The following is a 24,724-nucleotide window of genomic DNA, read 5'->3' as shown; positions in this document are numbered from 1 at the left end:
GGAGTGAGGCCTCACTTTCCTCTTTGTTTATATCATCAGAGGGTCTTTCCAATTCACATGTTGCTGACACTGCACTTAGTGTGTCTGAACTGAATCTGGTAACAACACTAACCCCCCCCCCCCCCCCCCCCCTCCAATAGGCACATAAGGTCAGACATAACCAGACCTGTGCCTCATTTGCCGAGGCACGGCAGGCATTGCGCGAGTAGCCCCTCCAGTGGCTCCAACGCCATCTCAATTTCTGGTGTTTCCATTCCTGTGGTGTCTTATTCATTTGCTGGCTGCTCTAGAAGAGGCTGCGTTCATTGCTGAGGCACTGAGTTTGTCAGCAAGGGTACTGTTGAAGTAAGTGACTCAACGTCCACAAGTTGCCAGTCCTGTGCCAATTTGGTCATCAGCTGCTGACACTGTTGGTAATGATGGAGTGGGCACAGGTTGTAACAGCACGGTAGCCTGTGCAGGATGCCAACCTAGGAGCACTGACAGTCTGCAGGGCAACATGAAAACACTGTCATTGATAGTGGTGGGGCTGGACGTTCCCTGTGCCGCTTCGAGGAGTGGATATGGTTCCTGCCTGTGTTGAAGCTACAATTGGTTTCTGTGACAGAGCAGGTGCCCTAGCCCAGCCGGGATGAGCAACATTTGGTGGCCCTTGTGGGCGAAAATCGTGCCTGCTTCCAACCCTGCTCTTGACCAAATGTGCGAGCTGACACAGCAGCAGCAGCAGCACTCTGTAATTAGCAAGCTGTGTGACCAGTTTAGGAGTCGGTGGGGCAGGAAGCAACAGATCAAGCACCCAGGAGTGTGTGCGGCCTGCATCTGTGCACCATCCCAGCCGGGCTTCGTTTGTTAATTGGGGTAGACCAGTAGATAGCAAAGGCCATATCAGTGGGCAGCAATGTGAATGCCTTCCTCATTTGTGCCTCGAATGTTCCAACTATCCACTCAGCTTCCAAGTTCGAGGCTGGCAGAAAGGGGTCGTGGTTGGATACTGTATTCGAATGCATTGACTGACTGCCTCTGTAGACAATAATACTGCTCCCTGAACAACATTCAGCCTATGTTTCACAGCAAGATACACTGAGATGATAAAACTCATGGGATATCTCTTAATATCAAGTTATACCTCCTTTTGCCTGGCATAGTGCAGCAACTCACCATGGGATGGACTCGACAAGTGGAAGTGCCCTGTAGAAATATTGAGCTGTAGCCGTCCACAACTGCGAAAAGTGTTGCCAGTGCAGTATTTTGTGTACGAACCGACAACTCGATTATGTCCTATAAATGTTCAATAGAATTTGCCAAATCATTTGTTTGAATTGTTAAGAATGTTCTTCAAACCAATTGAAAACAATTGTGCCCTGGTGACATGGCAGATTGTCATTGATAAAAATTTCTCCATTCAGATGAATCAGAGGACTCATTCTATTCTGTGTCAACACAGCCCACACCATTATAGAGCCACCATCAGCTTGCACAGTGCATTGTTGACAACTTGGGTCTATGGCATTGTGAGGTCTGCACCACACACTAACCCTACCATCAGCTCTTACCAACCGAAATTGGGATTCAACTGATCAGGCTGATATGGTTATGAGCCCATGACAGGCACTGCACGCGATGCTGTTCTTTCAACAAAAGCACTTGTGTCGGTCGCCTGCTGCACTAGCACATTAATGCCAAATTTCACCGCACTGTCTTAACGGATACATTCGTCGTACGTCCCACATTGATTTCTGCAGTTATTTCACACACTGTTGCTTGTCTGCTAGCACTGGCAATTCTACGAAAACGTTGCTGCCCTCGGTTGTTAAGCAACGGCCATCGGCCACTGCATTGCCCGTGGCGAGAGGTAATTTCTGAAATCTGGTATTCTCGGCAAGTTCTTGACATTGTGGATCTCAGAATATTAAATTCCCTGATGATTTTCGAAACACAATGTCCCATGCATCTAGCTTCAACTACCATTCCATATTCAAAACTTAATACATGTCGTGTGGCCACAGTCATTTTGGAAACATTTCCAGATGAATCAACTGAGTACAAATGACAACTCTGCCCATGCACTGCCTTTTACACCTCGTGTATGCGATACTAATGTCATCTGTATATGTGCACTTTTTTCTCTATCTCACAACACGTCACCTCAGTGTATAATTTCACAATGCTGGGTTTGATTCTTTCAGGAGACACACTGGCCAACCACCCCGAATCACATGAGGGTGTCCAGGATAGCAGCCACAGCTGTTTTGCAAGCAGTGACTGGGAAATCTTTCAAAGTGTGGCACAAAATCTCATCATGGGGCAAAACATCTGCTTCCAGATGGTCTAACTCAGTATTAGGCACTATGGAGAAGTGTGATAACACATCTGTGTTTGCCTGCAGTTAATAACTTTGCTGTATCGATAAGAGTGTCTTAGATACAAAAGCAATTGGTTGTGGTGTACCTCTGACACCATTGTGTGAGGGAACATATTGTGATATGTCAGTTGTAAGGGTCAGGAACTTGCCTGATATGAATGTCACTAACGTATAGGGCTGATCATGTGTGGTTTTCAACTACAAGATGACCAAATGAATAAAATACCTTATTCCTCAAAAGTTTCAGTGGCTATGTGAGGTGAGCTACCTGGAGAATGAGCTTTGTATAGTTGTTCACTTTCCCAGAAAAGACTGCAATTCTTGTAAGGTTTTTAGGGTCAGAAGCTTCTCAATTGCATCAACATACTCTGCCATCAGCATGACCCCTTTGCTGCTTAATGCACACCCCAAATACTGCAGACAGTGCAAAAAACTTGCATTTGTCTATTCTCTCCATTCTCCAGCAGCTGCTGAAATAATGTTTGCAACTTTTGCTTGTGCTCTTCCCTAGTTGCACCCATCACCCAAATGTCATCCAAATAGTTTACACACTTTCAAATACCATGAGTTAATTGCCCCCACCCCCCCCCCCCCCCCCCACACACACACACACATTTAGAAAATTCCTGGTGCCAAAGCGATTCCAAAAGACAACCTCCTATATTGATACATTCAAAAAGGCATCTTTGGCACCAGAATTTTGAGTCTAGAGGTAACTGCACCAAGAACTTTACTAAAACTTCCTCTGGCCAAAGGATTCTGTAAATGTTTATCTCATTTTATATGTTAATAGTGGTCTTAAAATCACCACAAATTTTGATGGAGCTGTTTACTTTCTTGAAAATGACCACTGGGGTCACCCACTGATTAGCTATGATTGGCACAATGACTCCAAAGTTGTCTATCCTGTTTAACTCTGTCTTTACTGTGTTACGCACTGCAAAAGGAACTGGCACTGCACAGCAAAATTTAGTCACAGCGGACTGCTTGAGTGAAATAAGCACTTCAAACTCTTTGGCCTGATACAATGTTGACTGGAATAACTGCTTAGATTCTCTAACAACCATGATAAATCCTGGAATGCTACTCATCTGGATACCAGGTTCACCTCACCAAATGAAGTGAATGCCACCTAAACCAAAAATATTATTAACTTTTCCAAATTTGCGATGGGATGACACAGCAGTCAGTGATGAACATTTCAGAAACAGTCTCAGCTGCAAAACAAGCTTCATTATTTTATATTTTGCCAATAACACATTTTCAAACTGACCTACACAGAAAATACAAACTTTTATTAAAAAATAGCATGATCCCATCATAGTGAAACAGCCAAAACTGTATCTCTTCAAAATCAAAAACATTTACAGCTGATGATGAACTCACAACCATGAAAGTGATTTGACATTCCACATTATTTGTGTCCTGTCCATAATACAATTCACCCTCACAAAGGTATCTTTAGGCAGATATATGAAGCAACCTGCCACTGTGCCAGCTGCCAGAAGGGGTACCCAAACAACGATAGGCTTCCTGATTAATGCAAGAAACTACAGTCCCCATTGGATCATAAAACCACTGATATCCAAATCCATCAGGAGTTTATTAGGTGGTTGGATGGGTTCTTCTGAGACTGGAGTTGAATCAAACACTAACACTGGTCATGTTCTGCTGCACTGAGTGTACAGTCAAACACCAGAGCATTAGCCTGCAGTGCTCTTTCCCTGTGTAGCCACACTGCTGCTATGTGCCCTCACTTGCAACAGGCATAATATGCAATGACAAAATTTGGACACTGGTGAAGCTTGTGACAACTCAAACAGTCCAGACAAGACTTGAGCATCAATGGGGGTGAATCCAATGTTGAGGGAGAACTTTTCTTATTATCTAAAGAATGTCATCTATGTCAAGAAGCCTGGCTAGGTTGTGCCTCTTTACTATGTCCAATGAAACCTAGTTGGGAACATGAAGTGTCTCCTTGCATGGGACTTGCACCCAGAGTGTCATCAGGAGGACTAGCTTGCCGGCAAACAGTAGAGAGCAGAGCTATTCGCCAACTACCTGAAAATGCATTTTGAGCTGCTGCCAACACCTCAAATGTCTTGGTAATGTCAGCTTTAGGCTGAATCTCTTTGCTCAGTGATAATCAGACAATCACTGATTCATGAATCAGCAACAAGACCCTATAGTTCATACATTTCAAGGTGCATTTACAGATGATGACTTGCAAATCCGTTATCCAGTCGCATTGGACTGATCACTAAATTTCCTTTATTGCTTAAACTGCAATCACACTGCCACAATGCGAGACCGATGACAGAAATGATCAGCAGCAGACTGCACAGTTCAGTAAATTCAAATGCTTCAGGGTTTGTGTGCAGAGGCAGCTTTTGCACAGCTTCATAATGGCTATGACAACTGGAGGCAAAGGCTGTCCCACAGATGCTCGACCCGCACGCTGACCATCATGTTTCAGATCAGCTCCGTATTCTGTCTGATCAGTACTTGCACCTGTTCCTGCTGTAGTACTTGTTGTAACATCTGTTCCCACTGTTGTTCTCACAGCCTTATCTAAAGCTACCCAAGCTCCAGGAACTGCTGATCTATTGTTATGAGTGATTTCACATTTGAGTGTCAGCTTCGTCATCCCTCTTATAACGCACTACCCAAGCGGCAGAGTGCCATTACACACTTTCTGTCAGAAACTCTAACTGGCTAAACAAGAGCACTGGACAACAGCTGACCAACCAAGTCCTAAAAGAAAAAACTGACAGGAAGAGAAATGTGAAGCCAAAAGAATTGTTGACCGTTTGTACAAATAAAACCTGAATAGCAAACCGAAGGAATAACCAACAATAATCATGTCACTGTGTGCAAATAGTAACTATTCTGTCAGAGGGTCTTGCCCATTCACATGCCAACTGCAGTGAGGCCGTAAAACCATACAATTCTGAAAGGCCAACCATGCTACATTCACTTCTGTATCAGTGTCCGAATTCTTTTAGGATACTAAACTAGACACCGCAATTCCTTCAGCAAAAGTTTTGAATCTATTCCTGTTCTGCTGAATAATGGGAGCTTTTATCTTTTCCTGTTGCTGGTTAGAGGAAGACATTACAGGAAGGAACTGTCAGCTAAAATTTTCTAATGTAAGAAAAAATATTTTCTAGCATCTGCAGGGTTGTGATAGATGTCGTGCCAAACAGCAGGAAGAGATCACACGAGATTAAGGTTCCTCATCATATTGATGATGAGGTCATCGGGGACAATAAAGGTGAGGAAGGCAGTCAGTTATGTAGCTATCTGCTTTTAAAAATAAACCGTCCTGACATTTGATTTAGGGAAAGCACGATAGATCTAAATCTGCATGGCTAGACGGGAATTTGAAATACTGTCCTCCAAAGTGTTAGACCAGTGTGATAGCCATTGTGACACTTTGCTTGTAAAATAGTAAGAATCTGAGTTCCTTAATTGTTATGGGAGTCAGCAAAATTAATTTGAATCATGCAGTCACAATTTGCTTTATACTCTTAACATACAAACAAAACATGCTGCAGTTTCCACTGAGGTGATATGATATGAGATGTGACTCTTGATATGAGGCAGAAGCAACCCACATCAGTGATCTGCATGGAAATGTAGTTGAAGTGACTTTGGTTGACACTGAGGCTACAGCAATACACTGACATGTATATCTATTTTATGGCTCAGCACAACACAGTATGCTGGTTACTCCCTGCAACTGTGTCATAAAATAGATGGGGAGGGAAGGGTGAGAACCAAATTTCAAGTAATCAGATGCGGCTTGAAAAAAAAAAGTTTTGTGTGAATTAAGCCAAGCTACATGCAGCTTTCTACTTAGTTCCTCAGAAAAGCTTTTACTTTTTGTGTAAAAACTTAAAAATCACATTTCTTAGATTCGCATGTGCTCTCCACCATGCAGCCTCTGTCTGTCTCATTCGATTCTGAGGAAACTTTTGGTAAAAATTTTTATAATTGCACATCACAGCTTTACAAGGCACTATTTTTCTTTTCCGCTATTGTCCACAGTTATTTGTTACTTCAAAAATAAATAAACCACTGGACATATTTAGAAGGACTTGCAATAAAGAAAACATAAATATGCTGGCCAGTTTATGTTTGGTTTATTTAAGATCACACATTGCAGGATACAAAATTTAACTCATACATCAAACTTGTTTTTAGCACTGGAAGGAAAGCTGTTTATCTTACCAGTCCTGAACAGATAAGTGATATATTTTGATGTTTGGCTGTGATGAGCTACAGCACACCACCCTTGATGCTATGACTGCACACCATGCAGAGTTGTGGCTTATGTTCTTCTTTTGTGTATCAAACAATGGGAGAACATTGTTTCTTTTGTATGTGCTTTATAAAGTCACTCAACACTGCATTAAGACTTATTTTCATTTTAAAATTAGAGAGAGACAATTACAGGGTCGTTGACAGAGTTAGCTATATAATTTATGCATCAATTTTTCTAGTTTGCACTAACAGATTAATTCACAAAACATTCTGTAACTGTTTTTGTTCACGCATTGTGTTCCAGTAAGCTAGGAATGTTAAACAGGATTCTGATTGTGATGTAACTAAAGCATACTGTGTTCTGGACGTCACCAACTTGAAGATAAATTTACTGCGAAATTATTTGAATCTGCCACAAAATTTGACAAAAGCAGAGGAAATGTTCAGCAATAAGAAACAGAGATGCAATGGCTAATTATTTTGCAAGTGAGACTGGTGAAGTGCCTTGGCAGAATATGAGCTATCATATGCTCTTCTCTTTACATGTACAATTTTGTTACTGTCATTGTTTCCATCTTATTTTTGGTAGTTGTATATGCAAATAATAATAAAACGAACTAATCTGCTACTGATGACTCTTCCTCACACTATCCACCAATCCAATTTAGAGCAGCACTTACTGAATGTAGTTTGTTAAATGTTCCTTTTGTATTGGTGTAAGTATTAATAGTTCCAATAACATAATTGTCTAAAGTGAAAATGTAGCCTATTCATGTGATGCAAAGAAATCAGTGCAATTATTGCCTCTTATGAAAAAGTATGGAACAGATCTTTCTTCACACCTTGTAAGAAATTATAATGTAAGCTCTCACACATCTGTACTCTCCCGTTGCTTGTTGCATTGTTCCAGAGGGAAAACAAGCATCACACAAATAAGTGATGCATCTCATGACCTTTACTGCACTGTGTCGAAATTGCATATTGTATTGTCTTAGTGTGTGCTGACCTAACAAAATTTTTTTACAATCGTGTTTCAAATATGATAATGTTAGATTTACTTTGTTTCCTTATTTCATTTCTTGTATGCTATCATAAGTCATGTAACAAACAACTTTAATTTCAGAAATCATTTTTGTAATATTGCATGTAGAAGTACTTTCTTGTTGACCATAAAACTATGTAGCTTGTACCAAGATAATTTTTTATCAATAATGTAATTAAATGAAATCACTAAATCCAGATTCTTTTAATGGTTGGCGGTAGACTCATTAAAAAGGGGGAAGTAGGTTTTATTTTCAAATCTTGTGAATAGAAACCCACAAGGAAACTGACCATGGTACTATGGAAGAAACACTCCTCACTTCAAATATTTTAAACAAATAATGGTGCACCTACTATCCAGGCATCTAGATGAGGATTTGAACCCTGCTCACCATTGACATTAACCATTGTGCCACAATGCTCAGGGTCTTGCACAGAAGAATCCAAAAGAGGAACTGATATGACTTGAGAACAATGTACCAATGAAGACAGTCAATTGCCAAGAGGTGACTGTGATGAGGGTGAACATTACAATAAGTGTCTGAAACATCACGGAGACTTCCTCTTTAATTTTCAGATCAGATTACTGCAGTACCACTATTTTAATACCTCAGTAGATATGCTTAATCACCTAATCAAACTTCAGATAATATACATGGAATGTCATCCAGCAATTTGTGTATGATGTTGGTTCGTGGGTGTAATTATGTCACACAAAAGTGACAAAATTAAAAGCATAAGCCAAATTTCACCCCTACTCACTTCTCCATAAATTTTCGAACTATATTATCTGCAGTAAATGCCTGCTTTCAAAAACTTCTGGACATATTATAAAATGTTACTGACACTTTGGCAATTTTGTAAAAGGCTTTTCTGTGTGTCCTCAAGCAAAATGTAAGGGTATGCTGGTAATCTGATTAATATGGCAGGATACTTAGTGTTCAAATTATTCTACTTCATATAAACTGTATTCCAAACTAAAACAGCATGAAGATCACTTTTCTATTGCAAAGAAAGGAATTTTTGTGATGTAACATGCAAGATTAAAGAGACACTAACAAAAAGCAGAGATAAATACTTTGAACAGATGTGAAGAGAACTTGAAACACATTTGGTTGCTCTTTCAAACTTAGCTGACAGCTCCGCTTGTCAGCTTTGGTCCGAAGACTGGTGTGATTCGCTATCTATGCTAGTCTATCCTGATCAAGCCTGTTCATCTCTACATAACTACTGCAAACTGCTTCCATTTGAAGCTCCTTAACATGGTCAGGTCTGAACACCCTCTACAATACACCCCCCCCTCCCCCCCCCCCCCCCCCCACACACATACACACTCTCCCTTCTGTTACAAAACAGACAATTCCTTGATGTCCTAGGATGTACCTCACTAATCCATATCTTATTGGGCCATAAATAATTTCTTCTCTAGTCATGTTGATTCAGTACACCCCCACCCCCCCCTCACCAGTTATTCGATCCAACTATCAAAACCGAGCGAGGTGGCGCAGTGGTTAGCACACTGGACTCGCATTCGGGAGGACGACGGTTCAATCCCGCGTCCGGCCATCCTGATTTAGGTTTTCCATGATTTCCCTAAATCGCTCCAGGCAAATGCCAGGATGGTTCCTTTGAAAGGGCACGGCCGACTTCCTTCCCCATCCTTCCCTAATCCGATGAGACCGATGACCTCGCTGTCTGGTCTCCTTCCCAAAACAACCCAACCCAACCCAACTATCAAAACCTTAGCATTCCTCTGTATTATCACATTTCAAAAGCTTCCATTCTCTTCTTGTCAAAATTGTTTATCATCCATGTTTCACTTCCATACATGGCTACACACCATACAAATACTTTCAGAAAAGGCTTCCTAACTTTTCAACCTATTTTTGATATTAATAAACTTCTGTCTTCCAATAACTCTTTTCTGTTTCCAATCTGCATCTTATATCCTCCCTATTTTGGCCAGTGACAGTTGTTTTGCTGCACAACTAGCAAAACTTGCTGACTACTTTTTGTGTATCATTTCCTAATCTAATTCCCTCAATATCACCCAACTGAAGTACATTCCATTACTCTTGTTTTACTTTTGCTGATATTCATCTTTTCAAGACATTACCTATTCCATTCAACAGCTCTTCCACACCATATGCTGTCTCTAACAGAATTACAACAGCATTGATGCACCCCCAAGTTTTATTTATTTCCTTGAACTTTTGATCCCTTTTGAAAATTTCTCCTTGGCTTACTCAGCGTTCAAATTTAATAACATCAAGGAGTGACTAGAACTGTGTCTCACTCCTTTCACAACCACAGCATCTGTTTCATTTCCTCTGACTCCAGCAACTACAGTTTGCTTTCAGTACACATTATAAGTAAGTCATAACTCCCCCTATTTTATCCCTGTTGCCTTCAGAATTTCAAATAACGTATTCCAGTCAACAATACCAAATGCTCCCTGTAAATCTGAAAATGATATAAGTTTCCCTCAGCCAGTTTTTCCAATATTCTGTACGTACTTTGTGTCAGTGTTTTGCAACTACTATCTTCAGTAATATTCACACCTGACAGCACCTGGCCAGCTCTTATGGCCACAGATCTATGTACGTCAGTGTTCTTAGCCCTTCATTCTTGCTTCAACTCTACAATCCTACAATAAGGAACATGAATCCTATCAATGCTGACACAGCAAAGAGCCTAGTATGTGTACTTGGAAAACAAGTCTCAGCAATGTGGATATTCTCAAAGAATATAGCTCCCCTCAGAACCAAGCAATAGAGCAACTTTCCATACCATTAAAAATGTAGACAATGTATGTAGGCAACAAATATATGAATCTAGTTGTTTTTTAGTAGCAATGAAGTCAGTGTAGTTTCATGTATAATAGAGAGTGAGATACTATTTTCCCCCAATAGGGCAGTGGTGATGCACGGGAAATACAATTCCTTCGAAGAGAATTTTAAAACTATAACCAATATCTCACATCAAAGACATAACAGTACATGTTTTAAAAACTATTTGCCTTCAACAATAATTATTTTCTTTACTCACATTCAAAATGTTTAATATATTTCTTTGTTCTTTTCAGTGATGCAGCTAAATGTCTTGTGTATTGTATAATAAAGAGAAAAAATTCTGAGAATGTATGTTCAGAGCACAGCATTGTATGGTAGTGAGAAACATGGGCTGTAGGAAAAACAGAACAGAAGAGAGTTGAAGCGTTTGGGATGTGGTGCTACAGATTAATGTTGAAATTAGGTGGAGTGATAAGGTAAGGAATGAGGAGGTTCCGCAAAGAATCAGAGAAGAAAGAAATATGTATATGTGGAAAACGCTGACAAGAAGAAGGGACAGGATGGAAAGACATCTGCTAAGACATCAGGGAATAACTTACATGGTACTAGAGGAAGCTGTATAAGGCAAAACTGTAGAGGAATACAGAGGCTGGAATACATCCAACAAGTAATTGAGGATGGAGGTTGCCCTCCGAGATGAAGAGACTGGCACAGGAGAGGAATTCATGGCGGGTTGCATCAAACCAGTCAGAAGATTGATGAATCAAAAATAAAATAACAGTAATAATAATAATAATAATAATAATAATAATAATAATAAAGATAGCATACATGATGGAGACATTATCATTTTCAATGTAACACTGAAAAAAATGCAAATTACATAAGTAAACAGCAAAAAGAAAAAGCAGTAGGAAATATGCAGCAGATTTTACGAGTAAGAAGGATTGGAAAAGCACAAATGTTAGGAAGAACAGAGGACTGCTGCTAGGTAGCACTTATGGCAGAGGCACATGTCTTCAATCACGGGAGAAGTTAGGGGAGGAGTACAAGGATGCCATTTTCAAGCCAAGTCCTGGGTTAAACCACATGACTGAGGATTTGGGCCCTTGTGTAAGAATTTCACAATGGATGATAAGGTAATAACAGTGAATGAGGCAGGGAACAGCTTGGATATGGATGGGGGCATACAGCATAGATGTTGACCCGAGTAAGATAGCTTCCCAAACTGATAGCACCAATGTCAGCAAGGTAGAGCTGTTCCAGCAGCATGATCGGTCTCATCTTGGCAGTGCTACAAGCCACCTCAACATGGAGCTGGAGATGGTGCTGATAAATGCTGACCGGGCACACGTTGTACTGGTGCCAAGTGTGGACTATCGGGAGGTGGGGCTACACTAGACATGGTCTTCTGCACCTCAACTGTGCTAGAAAAGGGAGGTTAGTGGAGTTAGTGAGAATATAGCAGATGGGTGTGATGTCACACTTGATCAAATACGTGTTCCCAAGGTTAGGACGATTACACATTTTCTCGGATAAACCATGACAATGGTTTCCCCTTCCTTAAATTATCTCAACCAGTTTAGAGATTTCTTCATTGTGTGCACAGAAGGTAGAATGTACCCCAGTGGAGCACACAGATACCACAAACATTTGCTCAGAATTATAGTCCATTAAAACTAATGTACACCAGCCTGAAGTTTAATTACAATCTTTGAACAGTGTCGTGGTATGGATTACAGATTACTTGTCTGGAGATGATGAGTTACACCATACACTGAGCTGACAAAAGTCATGGGATACCTCCTAATATTGTGTCGGACTTATTTTTGCCATGAATAATACAGAAATTCTATGTGGCATGGTCTCAACAAGTCTTTGGAAGCCCTCTGCAGAAATATTGAACCATGCTACTCCTATACGCATCCATAATTGCAAAAGTCTTGATGATGTAGGATTTTGTGCATGAACTGACCTCTCAATTATGTCATATAAATATTTGACAGGTGCCAAATCATTCGCTTGGATTGTCCAGAATGGTTTGAAGAACAATTGCGAACAATTGTGGCCTGGCAGCATGATGCATTGTCATTGATAAAAGTTCCATTGTCGTATGGAAAAATGAAGTCCGCAAGTGGCTGCAAATGGTCTCAAAGTGGCCGAACATAACCATTTTCAGTCAATGATCGGTTCATTTGGACCAGACGACCCACTCTATTCCATGCAAACAAAGCCTACACCACCATGGAGCCAACACCAGCTTGCCTGAAATTTGGTATTGTCATCACACTTGTGACATTGTGGATCTCAGAATAATGAATTTCTTAATGAATTCCAAAATGGAATGTACCATGCATCTAGCTCCAATTACCATTCCACAGTCAGTCTGTTAATTCCCGCTGTGCGGTTGTAATCACATCAGAAACATATGCATCTGAATCACCTGAGTACAAATGACAGCTCTGCCAATCCACTGCCCTTTTATACCTTGTGTACACAATACTACCACCATCTGTATATGTGCATATCGCTATCCCATTACTTTTGTCACCTGGAAATAATATCAGCCATCACAACTAATGTAATAATATTTTGAGATATGAATATTAACATGGGTGTTAACAGTGAAATTAGTAACAACTTCTTAAACATTTTGAGCAGTTTTGGGGTTGCGCAAATGGCATACACAACACCTAGAATATCAAAATGTTCAGCACTGGTCTTAGATCACATGCTTACAGATACAGACAGGGAAAATTGTAAGTATTTGTATGAAATCTGTTAGATAATAAAGCAACAGACAGGCTTGGCAAAACCCACAAAACTGCAGGATAACAGAAGAATCCTCTCAGAGTGTAAATTACATGCTTTTTCCTTGGAATTGGCAAATCAAACCTGGGAGACAGTGAGAATGGAAAACAATGGACGAGATGTGATCAAAATGTAATGGGAATTTTTTTAGTTTCGTGGGCTTTAAACATTCCATTTTCAAATTTTTTATCTTGTTGGTACACATGTTTCTGATGTATGTTGGTATTTTCAGCTGTTTCGAATGTTTAGTTTACCTCCGACAGCTGAAAATGTTATACATGTTTCTGAGCGCTTGCCAAATTTTTACTTTCGAAATAGATGGATCCAAGAATTTTTATCAAATTTTGCTTGAAAAATAGAACAGAGTGCAGCACCACATCTGAAATGTTGACTGTGGCTTTTAGCGAATCTGTTATGACCAAGACAAGAGTTTACTAGTGGTATAACCATTTGAAAGAAGGTTGAGAAGACACAAAAAAAGACAACTCTCCTGGATGCCCTGGCATATCAATTACTGATGACAATGTGGAACAAGTAAAAAAAATGATTCTAGAAAACTGCCGAATCACCACCAGTGAGGTTGCTCATAATGTCTGCATATCCTTTGGCTCATGCCAAGCAATTTTTTGGGGTGTTTTCAGTATGAAATGTGTAACAGCAAAGTCTGTTCCAAAAATAGTTGAATTTTGAGCAAAAACAATGACATGTAAACATTACTCAGGAACTGCTGAAACAAGTTGACCACTATCCACTACTTCTAATGAAGGTTATAACACATGATGAATCATCTGTACACGGGTAAGGCATCAAAACCAGGGCCCAGTTGTCCCAATGGAAACTGCTTAAAAAATTGAAGTTCGATCACACATAATGGTTCTTCTCACTGTTTTCTTCAATTACAATGGAATAGTGCATCATAAGTTCCTGCCTTACGGTTGTACAGCCAATAAGTAATACTGCCTGGAAGTTGTGTGCTGTTTCCGTGAAGCAATCTGAAGAAATTGACCAAAAGTGTGATGAAACTACTTGTGAAAATTACATCTCCCATGTTGCCTCAGCCATCATACTCACTGAACATGCTGCCGCCCCCCCCCCCCCCCCCCCTGCAGATTCTTTCTATTCCAGAGGCTGAAGAGAAGCATGAAAGGACATTGTTTTGCCACCATTGATGACAACAACAGAAAGGAGCTGAACACCGCAACGAAAAATGAGTTCCTGAGGTGCTTCCAGGATTGGAAAAAACACTGGCACATTTGTTTTATATCTGAGGGGGATTACTTTGAATGGGACAAAGTTGGTGTTGATGGTGACGAGTAAGTACAGAATCTTTAAGAAAAACAGAAATTACCACGTGACGAATAAGCAGAGAATCTTTAAGCAAAGCAAAAATTTCCATTACTTTTTGATCAAACATTGTAGATGCTAAGTTCTCTAGATTCTGTACATTGTTTAAATTAGTTTTTGAGGAAGTATTTCCAAACCACCTCTACAAAACACCCAAAGAAAATAGGTGGATAACTATGGATATCAGAAAGTCCTCACAGAAACTTAATTTTGTTAGTTCTTTACAAAAGGTTTGCACTAATTCACAGTTCCTAGAATACTATCACAGGTGTAAAAAATACAGAGAGATACTGCTTGTTGAAAAAAAAATATCATTCACTGACAAAGTACTGCATAATGCAGAAAATAGATGCAAAGCAGTGCAGGTTATCCTAAAACAAGAAGCTGTAAAGGGCAGACACGAACATAATAACATGCAAATCAAAAACTAGGGTATAATAACAGAAAGTCCCTAGGAATTAGAAAATTTTGTAAATGATTATTTCTTTGGTATTGCGGAGAAGCTGCAGAAAAAAAATCTTACTACAACACATGTAGTGTCCACAATGTATGACACAGCAAGCACAATAATGTTTCCCACAACAAATCTTGAAGTAAGGAAGACAATACAGAAATTACAAAGTAAGAAGTCAGCAGATAGAGTCCAGTCCCCGCTGACACAGTTTTTCAGGTGGACGGAGGGCATGGCAGGAAGACAAACGTGGAGCACAGTGGCCCTGGAGTCAGTTTTCTGAACAAACTGAAGTTAGCTCAAGGGGCATAGCAGCATCTTCATGGTCCAGAAGTCATTAAATGGCGTTCCCAGTGTGTGAGGCAATGAAGAGCAAACCAGGCAAATGGGGCAGTCAAGCTATTAAGACACTGGCCTCATACTCAGGAGGATGAAGCTCACTCTGTCCAGCCATCATGATTTGAGTTTTCTGAGGTCTTCCTAAATCACTTCAGGCAAATGTTGCGACCATTCCTTCATTGAGGCCACAGTCGCCCACCGGCACATCTATGTATTCTGTGTATATTTGTAGTTTGAGCTATTGGTTTTCACCATATTAACAGGACATTTCCTACATCAATGTGAGATAGTCTTTCGATGAATTACAATTAAATAACAACACTGCCATTTTTGCCTTCTGTCCTTACATACTGTCAACCCACAGTTACTTTTAGCGTATGAAATTAGCTGATATCATATATTGGGAATAGGTTTCATGCAGTATAGTGGAAAGTGCTATTGACAAACCTGCCAACCTCTCCAAAAAGTTTTGATGTTCCCATCCAGCTACAGAGAAAAACAATGGAATGCAAGGAAAGATTTTCTCTCTCATTGACAGGATGATTTTCCATTGGAATTTTCCCTTCAAGGAGTTCGTTGCAGTATCTACAGCCTTAAAGAAGTTCAAGCAATCTCTTCATTCCTTTGTACTTCTGTATCCCATTTCTTTGTGCATTGATCCTTCCTGACTAGCCTCTTTAACTTCAGCATACTCTTCATCATTACTGAATTGTAATCAGAGTCTTTATCTGTTCCTGAACACGCCTTCCAATCTTACATCCAATTTCAGAATCCCTGCCTGACCATGTTTAATCTAACGGAAATCTTCCTGTATCTCCTGGTCTCCTCCTCTTGTGATTCTTGAACAGAGTATTGGCTATTACTAGCTGAAATTTATTACAGAACTGAACTAGTTTTCTCCTCTGTCATTTCTAGTATCAAGCCCATATTCTCCCACAATCCCTTCTTCTACTCCTTCCTCCTATATTAACTTAAAAACTGACATTGTATTTCACTCACATCAATGCTGTCCAAGACTTTAAGAACAGCTTTGTTTTCTACTGGTCATTTTTGTACTATTATGTTTACGTGTAGGAACTGGTCAGTCAATGGCTGTCCACCAGGTCTGAACTGGGCATTCAAATGGAGTGTACAAGACATTTCATACGAAGCTACTGTGCAACCACAAACAATCTTTTTATTACGTCTGAGTACAGCCAGGGAGTTCTGCACAAATGTTATTGATTATGTATTACTTATGACATCTACATTGATTTGAACATTGCACATTTTTTCGGCTGCTTTCTCTAATCACAATATGAAGTGTACTATAATTAGGCTACAAGAATATAAGCACTTAATTTTTTTAAGGGCACTTACCTGGAATTTTGATTCAACAGGAAAACAAAACGAAAGGCCCCTAAAATTCAGAACAAACAACTGTTTTTCGGTATCCAGTACACCAGGATGCGTAGCTCCAAAAGACCTCTCAATTTGTTCAATACTCGGCAGTACTTCTGGGGAGTTGAATGTAAGACCACTGCAACAGCCGATGGACAGTTAGACAACATGCTGCTTTCTGTATAAAATTACACAAAAAGAAAACACTTACCAGTATTTTACTTTGACCAGTTTCATGTTGTAAATTTCTATTATCTGAAAAATAAAAAATAAAATATTGTAGAAGTTAGTCTCTAAAACATAGTCTCAAATTCTCATTTTCGTTTAGAAATTATTCAATTAAAAACTACATTCACAGCCATACCTTCAGTCTCTGAACAATTGGGTCAAATATTAATCTTATCCCATCCTGCGGCAAGTTAATAATAAGATCTGCGCCTAAAGGGTTCTGCAAACAAAACATATATCATATAAAAAATAGCTGAAGAAGCTTTAAAATGTGAAAAAGTGTACATCGAAGTCAAATGCACTAAAAAGGTAAGCTTATTAAAAGTGTTAATGATAAGTGTCTTTGGCATAAAAATAAACTATATTTTCATTCCGACAAAATTTTACTCTTGTTACTCTTGATCAAATGATTTTAACTTTTAGATCGATTTCCAGAATTTATTTTCAGATGAAAATGCCTGATATTCCATGAATATGGCAAACAAAAAAGGTTGTGTTAGATTTTACGTACCATTCCCCATCCCTTTTCCAGTGTACATATTTTCTAAGGTGTGTGACTCTGACCAAGTGCTAATGCCATAGGTTTAATTCAAGACCTTTCCACAAGGTATTCCAGGATCAAAGCACAAGACACAGTTCTTGAGGATCCATGCAAGTGATGTGATATGGGTAGTAAACTTGACTGCCCTCTTAGTACTATTCAATGTGTGCGAGAAGTCCCTGTGCACCTGTTGACTTTGTTGCACCCAATGATTCAAAGAGAGGGAAACTATTTACTCACTTCCACCACCAGTGTTGCCATATATGCACAGCAGGCAGCAAGCACATCACAACAGGCAAGAGATACACCTTCTTTTGCCACATCACATTAAAGGGCATGATCCCGTGGTACCTGGAGGGGAATAAAGCTGCCAGCACAGTAACAATAAGCCAGTGTCATATTCAGTCTGCATGTGCTAGCTCTTGTTGACAACTTATGCTATGAGCTTGGACTATGTGTGGTGTTTGTGTCTGGCTGGATTTCTCACAGCAATAAAATAGGCCAACTTCAAACACAGGCATGCAGCATTCCACAGTGTTTTTTCTTTGTGTAAGTGCAATCAGCAAGGAGATTGTGTTGTCTGCCAAACTCTCAACCTGTACACAACTTGTAATTAGTAGTCTTTTACATATAAAGGGAACGAAAGCACAGCGTGACAGCTGAGAAACCCATTCATGAAAAACAGCTGAACTTCGAGTACCATGGTCAACAATGTATGACCACATTAAGAAAGATTTGAAAGTGAAAGAATTTAGATCTGTTTTTGTGAACGAATTATCTGACAACAACAATAAGCAGGCATAACTGCTGAGATGCTCTGCAAGATGTCAAGGAGGAGATTGAGACACACAGGTGTCAGTAGAAGGCACGATATAAGGAAGAACATATTCAGTATTTCAAACTAGCTATACTTCTCTTAAATTATGACACAATATCAATATTTTCATCTAAAAAGATCTATTCAAATCACAGTAATCCCTCATGAAATTTTCACAAATCAAACATTAGATTATAATTTGTGGAATAATCTTCAGCACACAGAAATGGGTTTTCGTTATAAAACAATTTCCACACACAGCCTGCCACAGGTGAAACATTTTAAGGAACAATTTTCCCAGTGTAAGGTTCAGTTATTACAGCATTACAATTTGAATGAGTCAAAGATGGCTGCAGAAATGAGAATCATGAGTGAAGAAAGCACTACATTCAAACTCTTCCCTAACAAATGGAAGCATCCATACATTCTCATTCACTGAGAACCATCAATGTGACAGTCATACACTACTGGGACAATAATTCACAAAAAAGAGGAATTGTAACTTATTAAAACAAAACAATAAAGGGTAGCTCTATGAAAAGACAGAAAAAAAATAACAATGGAAACAACACATTTAATATTTGAGTGTGAATGGATTACTCACTGTTATTTCTAGATAGTGACATTGTTTTTCCATGACACTACCCTGGATTACCTAGCACTGTATTGAAAATGCATAACATAATGCCTTCATCTACTACTACTGCTACAATCGTCACTACCACTATAAACTATTCTGACACCATCTACTTCAGTGTGATATTTCTGGTGCAATAGGAGCCAAAGGAATGAGAAAATGATAATCAAAGATGGGTGAAAATGCAAACATTTACAAAATTTGCATAAGCGTTTCTTTCCAAAGCAAAAGTTTGTGCCCACTAATTTATATTTTCATCTTATTTACATGTGAAATCGGAGGCCATTAATGGCATATAATGAATTGAACACAGTTCATCTTCAAGCTCTCATGAAATAAGAATTACTCTATAGCACATCTCCAATTTACCATTATTTCTTCAGTGCACCATATGCATTTCAGTACACCACTAACATTAGCTTGTTCTACCTTGCACCATGTCAAGTAGGTTTTAACTAATTATGCCAAGATTTCACTAATATGTTTACACATCACAGTTGTGCTATATAAGACAATTGATTGAAGGCTATATTTATGGTATTAACAGTTTTATCACTGCTGTTTGTTACTGCACTGCACCTACATCATCGCTTGCAAAATTTGTGCAGTGAATGTAAATCTTCAGTAACCATAATATAAAGAAGAAATGTACCTGGATGAAGTTTCAGTCCATTACAATAAAAGTTATAGCTAACAACTATCAACACCAAGATCGTTAGATATTCAGCACCAGCTCAGACTGGACATAGAAAGGTATCAGCTAGGCCCTTCTTTAAGACCCCTACAAGACAAATATTGTCCAACTACTATGGTGTGCAGTTCAGTTTCACCCCCTTCCAAAATTGCATGATGCTTAAATCTAACTGGCAATGAAATCTGAAATGTATTCCCTGCAATAACAGAGAATGAAACCAACAGAAGTAATGCCCACTACACATTCAGTTGAAGAAGAATACTCTGCAGATTCTCACTTTATTGTCCTGCAAACTTACGACTTGAATTATACTTCTTTTTGCATTTCAGCTGTTCATTTTCAATCTAAAAGGAGGTACTTCCAATTCCCAGACATTAACACAAGGCAAATGATGTTTTGTAAATTCATCTTGATAATGATTCAGCAACAGACTTTCTACATCTTTTTGCAGTTACCAACTCTCTCCGACATCAGTTTCACTCTTTTCTTTTGCTTTCAGTACTGTTGTTCACCTAGTCATTGGTCTTGTCACATGATACAGAACAGTTTCGACTATATTTACTGTTTTTTCAACCAATGAGCTTAATTTTTCATAATTACTTTGCCTGTAATGTTTTGATGTCATTACATTCCTTCTCTCTCTTTCTCTCTGTTGTACATACTGATAAAAAGAACTTTCCTGAATAGCATGTGAACAACAGTAAAGGGTAATTGCATAAAATAACGAATAAACAGCATTGCTGATGTTTATAGCGAGAACAAAATTCTAGAAACGAAACAATCCTCCTTTATAATTTTCTGTAGTGCATTCCATTATCTAAAGTAATACGGTAGAAAAAAAAGGAGAAAATATTTTTCTGGTATCTCCATGAACACAGTAAACTAATGCTAAACAATATGATATTGCCTGCTTACCGAATCACTGTAGAGCACCTGAACGCCTTTTATGATGCCCACCTGTGACTGAATTATTGCTACTGCTTGCGAAAAGTGCATTCCTGTGGATTGGAATGAAAAGAAAAAATTAAAATAATTATAAAAAACCACTGCATTAATTGGAATTACTTTGACTCACACTAATACTTGCCAGCTACTATCAGAAATAAAATGATTTCAGATACTACTCGCTCTGCTCTATCAAGGTTACCCCTAGTGCAACCCTCTCCAACGTAACTCTAGACAGTTTATATCGTGCTTCATATTTCTCGTCAAGTTTTTCGTATGATCAGCAGTTACAATATTTTCTATTTTCTCATGCTACTGTACTTCGTTTGATCATCTCAGAGTCTTGTCGTTGGTTCAAAACAAAAACAATATTACGCAAATAATTCACAACAAACATGGTAAAAGGCTTACCTAAAATAAATTCCCATTGTTCACACCCTAGACTTCTTTCTGGTACCAACTCAAGTTCGAGCATTTCTTCAGCATGTAGCGACAGAACTTTAACTTAGGTTCCTCTTCCAGTCACACAGTGACAAACACGAATAACGCAAATTTTCTGTTTAATACGCAGCTCCTTTGTCTGCTCCCCTACGGCGCCATCTTGCTTGTTTTATACCTCAGCTGTCAAGACAGTGACGTAAGAACAGCTGGGAGATATGAAACCTACTCCTCGTTGTTTGTTTACAATCTCAGCTGATCACTGTTAGATCAAGTTTAAGCTCTGTGAGACACTGCCCATAGATGAAATATAATTCTGAACCATGCTTATGATTTGGCAATATCAACTCGTAATTAGACATGTAATAAAAAACAAATTCTGATACGACACTGCAAGTGCAGTGAACTCGGAGCGATTCGATCTTGTCTAGTCTGTGGCCTTTTGTTTAAAAAAGATGCCGTATAACTTTTAAATGGTGCAAAAGGTCAATACAAGAGTAAAGACTACAAGTGTATGAAAAAAAGGTAAATTTTGAAATAGTCTCTTAGAATTGAGAATATTAATAGTTGTTAGTGGCAGTTGTGTTGATTTATTTCGCATACATCGTTTAGCTCTAAACTTTCTTTGTGTCAACGCGCATAAGAAAGAAAAGGCATCTCGCATCAGTTATTTCGGTGTAACAACGTACTGAGAAAGCTGATTCCTGTCTGCACTACTGGTGAACGGTACTGCGTTTTAATATCATACCAGTAACAAGAATAATCACAGTGATAGGCGGCCATAGTAAAACTTCGTTTCTGGTACCGGATGCATCCAGTAAACTTTGAAGATGAGTGTTGGCCATTGTTTTACAAGTAGAAGGTCTGGTAACAGTCTTCTTGTTACTATTTAGAGTCTCAAGCAATAGAACTTTGATAAGCGTTGCGGAATCTTAAGGTAAAATTAGTCGAGTCACATCTGTGGATAAAAATAAACTAACAGTTGGAGGTACGACAATCACCAAACCTTCCGCAATATTATAAAGAAAGGGTAGGTAGTCTGAGGAAGAGATATGATACTGAATAAACATTGACGGCAGAGATTAATACTGCAAGAAGTTGTCTAAATCGTGAGACTTGTGTAGCCGGAGGTAGAAATTGTATGGGCTGCGCTACATAGCGATATTAGTTGCTGTGATGCTGTTAGTGAAAGGGAACCGCAGAATGGTAGAGAGAGAGACAGAAGAAAAAAGGGGAAAGACACACAAGGTCATAATGATCAGTAGATGCGTAAGTACTTTGGTCAGGTTGGAACATAAAGAGAACATTGCCCCAGAAGGAACGCCGTCGACCTTCTTGGTTCTCCGTTCTTTTCCCCTCCAGCCCTCAACTTCATCCTACATATTCAATTCCCTGTGCATGGTATGCTAACCTTAACGTGAAGACATACTTTTGCGTCTTTTTGTGTCCTTTAATAGAGTGCACTTTTCTTGTATGTTGGAAACAATGTCTAAAATGCTTTGTTTCGCGTGTCTTTAACCATTACAGAGTGAAATGTTCCCTTAAGTATTTTCCGTATAAATGATATCTAGAAAGTTATTTCAGTTCGCAGTTTATGTCGTAACTTTGTCGCAACAGCAAGTGTGCAAATGCGTGGCTCCCACTAGCAGGATAGTGACGTCACGGACAAAGACAAAAACAATGTGGGTTCTTCATAGTTATTTGTGATAATATTTAAGAAAATCGAAATGCCCACCACATGTTAAATGCGCTTAGTTAGACTCTTTCTCGGTGTACATAAGCTTTCAGCCGCTGACATTGCCGTCAGATTTGAGAAGTGGAAACGATACCCCAGACCATTTCGAGTACATTTGTGCACACACAAGCAACATATTATCATCTAACGCACCCTCTCTCCCCTGCCCCCCAGCTTATCTCTCAGACATTAGTTGCCTTTCCTTGAGGTGTAAATCTAATCATTGAGGCAATGGGTTATTTTTTTCGTTCAAAATAGGTTGTGGGGACCTCGCCATCGTTGACGTAAGATATTACAAAAGAAGACTTTTTGACAACGAGCAACCAGCAGAGAGAATATCTTTGACTCGCTTAGTTCATTATGAATAAAGTATCATGTGCATGAGTTTCTATATCCACGGTTAATAATAAGTATTTACTCGTGTTCCGCTCCTTCCTGTGATCATTCCCAGCTGAAATTTACACGGTGGCCACCCCGAAACGAACAACTGTAGCTACTTTAACATAATAAGAGTCTTTTGTTAAATTGCATTCACTTCTACAATGGATTCGTCCCACAACTGCTGCCGTTATGAACAACGTATTGTACTGTCGATTACAAAAATGATTAATGTGTGCACAAACAATTTGTAACGAATTTTGACCTGCCTGACGATTTTGGTGAAGAGTTCAATCTTTCCTTGCACCAACAAGACAATATTCTGCCACTTACTTCAAGTCTACAGAACATCACCTTGTACCATATTACCAATCCATCTGCATCAGGCATGACCCAACCAAATTTGTTCATAACCTCAAGCAGGACCAAGTCTTCTGGGCCACATAAGATTCTCAGGTTGTCATCCACACTGTGCGCATTTCCAGGGATCCCATCCGCCATCACTATCAGCCAACGCTTCCCAGCACATAATTGACAAAATTTCTGAGGATCATGCATGCAGCTGAGTTTCCACTCTGAACTACTGCAATACCTGACAACATGGTCCACAATCATTCATCTCATGCTGCACAGCCACGGCATCTTCAATTCTGCTTTTAAGTTCATGGTCCTATTGAGCAACATAGAAGAGCACACCCATATCATCAGTGACATCATACAAGCCCCTAGCCGATGGCAAATTCAACACCATGAGGGCAGCGTTGCTCTACCAACACACAAAAAAACCAGAGCAATATTTGCAACAAATAATTTATGAGTAAAGACTGGGCAACAGGCCACAATCTCAGCTTTGAAGGCATCTCTATACATGAATCAGCTGAACTCTCATGACAGACAGCACACTATAGACGCTATTTCTCCTCAAACTACCACCCCGGACACAGATGGCAAATGCTGTCACTACATCCTCATGCAACATGCTGCCCGTAGCCACAAGCAGCTGATGCGAATCTGAGTAATTATATATACTCATGTGAGTGACATTACAGGTCCCCAGTGTGAGGGCAGTGACCTTCGGCTAGCAGTGACAGCCATGCCCACAACTGACAACCAAGTCCTCGCACAGGCAAACCGATGCAACCGTGGCTATGTCAGTTTCATGCTTGCTTTGGCGACAGAGCATTCAGCTGCTCCACATCTTACAAGAGCCAAAATGCAAAGACGCTGTTTGCAATGGGTACTCCAGGCCACTGCACTCTGGTCACTTACACCCAAAACACATCGGCCACACTAGTCTTGTCCCGTTTCTGAGTGACAGTTGTAGGCTGTATGTGTGAGACAATCAATAAATCAATACTTCCTGATTGATACAACCTCAGAAGTGAGCATCTTTCCTAGGGAGAAACCACCAATGGAGCTTACGATACCTGTCATGCAACTGTAAGCTGCAAATGATACTCGTATCAAACTTTCCGGAACTGTCACACACCCTGTGGACATCAGTCTACAGTTTCTGGTCACAGAT

The 24,724-nt window shown here is 39.5% G+C and overlaps 1 protein-coding gene across 1 annotated transcript in view; it reads right to left on the bottom strand.

The window, feature by feature from the left end:
* Positions 1 to 21,241, bottom strand: part of LOC124619484 (PHAF1 protein CG7083) — a 133,996-nt gene extending 112,755 nt beyond the window's left edge. The window contains exons 1-5 of the mRNA XM_047145898.1: positions 21,060 to 21,241; positions 20,619 to 20,701; positions 17,151 to 17,234; positions 16,998 to 17,041; positions 16,766 to 16,925 (exon numbers count right to left, since the gene is read on the bottom strand). Coding sequence (XP_047001854.1) covers positions 16,766 to 16,925; positions 16,998 to 17,041; positions 17,151 to 17,234; positions 20,619 to 20,701; positions 21,060 to 21,123 — 435 coding nt within the window. The 5' untranslated portion in view covers positions 21,124 to 21,241. The remainder of the gene's footprint in view (positions 1 to 16,765; positions 16,926 to 16,997; positions 17,042 to 17,150; positions 17,235 to 20,618; positions 20,702 to 21,059) is intronic.
* Between the last annotated feature and the right edge of the window lie 3,483 nt (positions 21,242 to 24,724).

The sequence above is a fragment of the Schistocerca americana genome, chromosome 6 (assembly GCF_021461395.2).
Source record: "Schistocerca americana isolate TAMUIC-IGC-003095 chromosome 6, iqSchAmer2.1, whole genome shotgun sequence".
Taxonomy (NCBI): domain Eukaryota; kingdom Metazoa; phylum Arthropoda; class Insecta; order Orthoptera; family Acrididae; genus Schistocerca; species Schistocerca americana.
The sequence above is the reverse complement of the archived record's forward strand: the minus strand, read 5'-3'. Positions and strand labels throughout refer to the sequence as shown.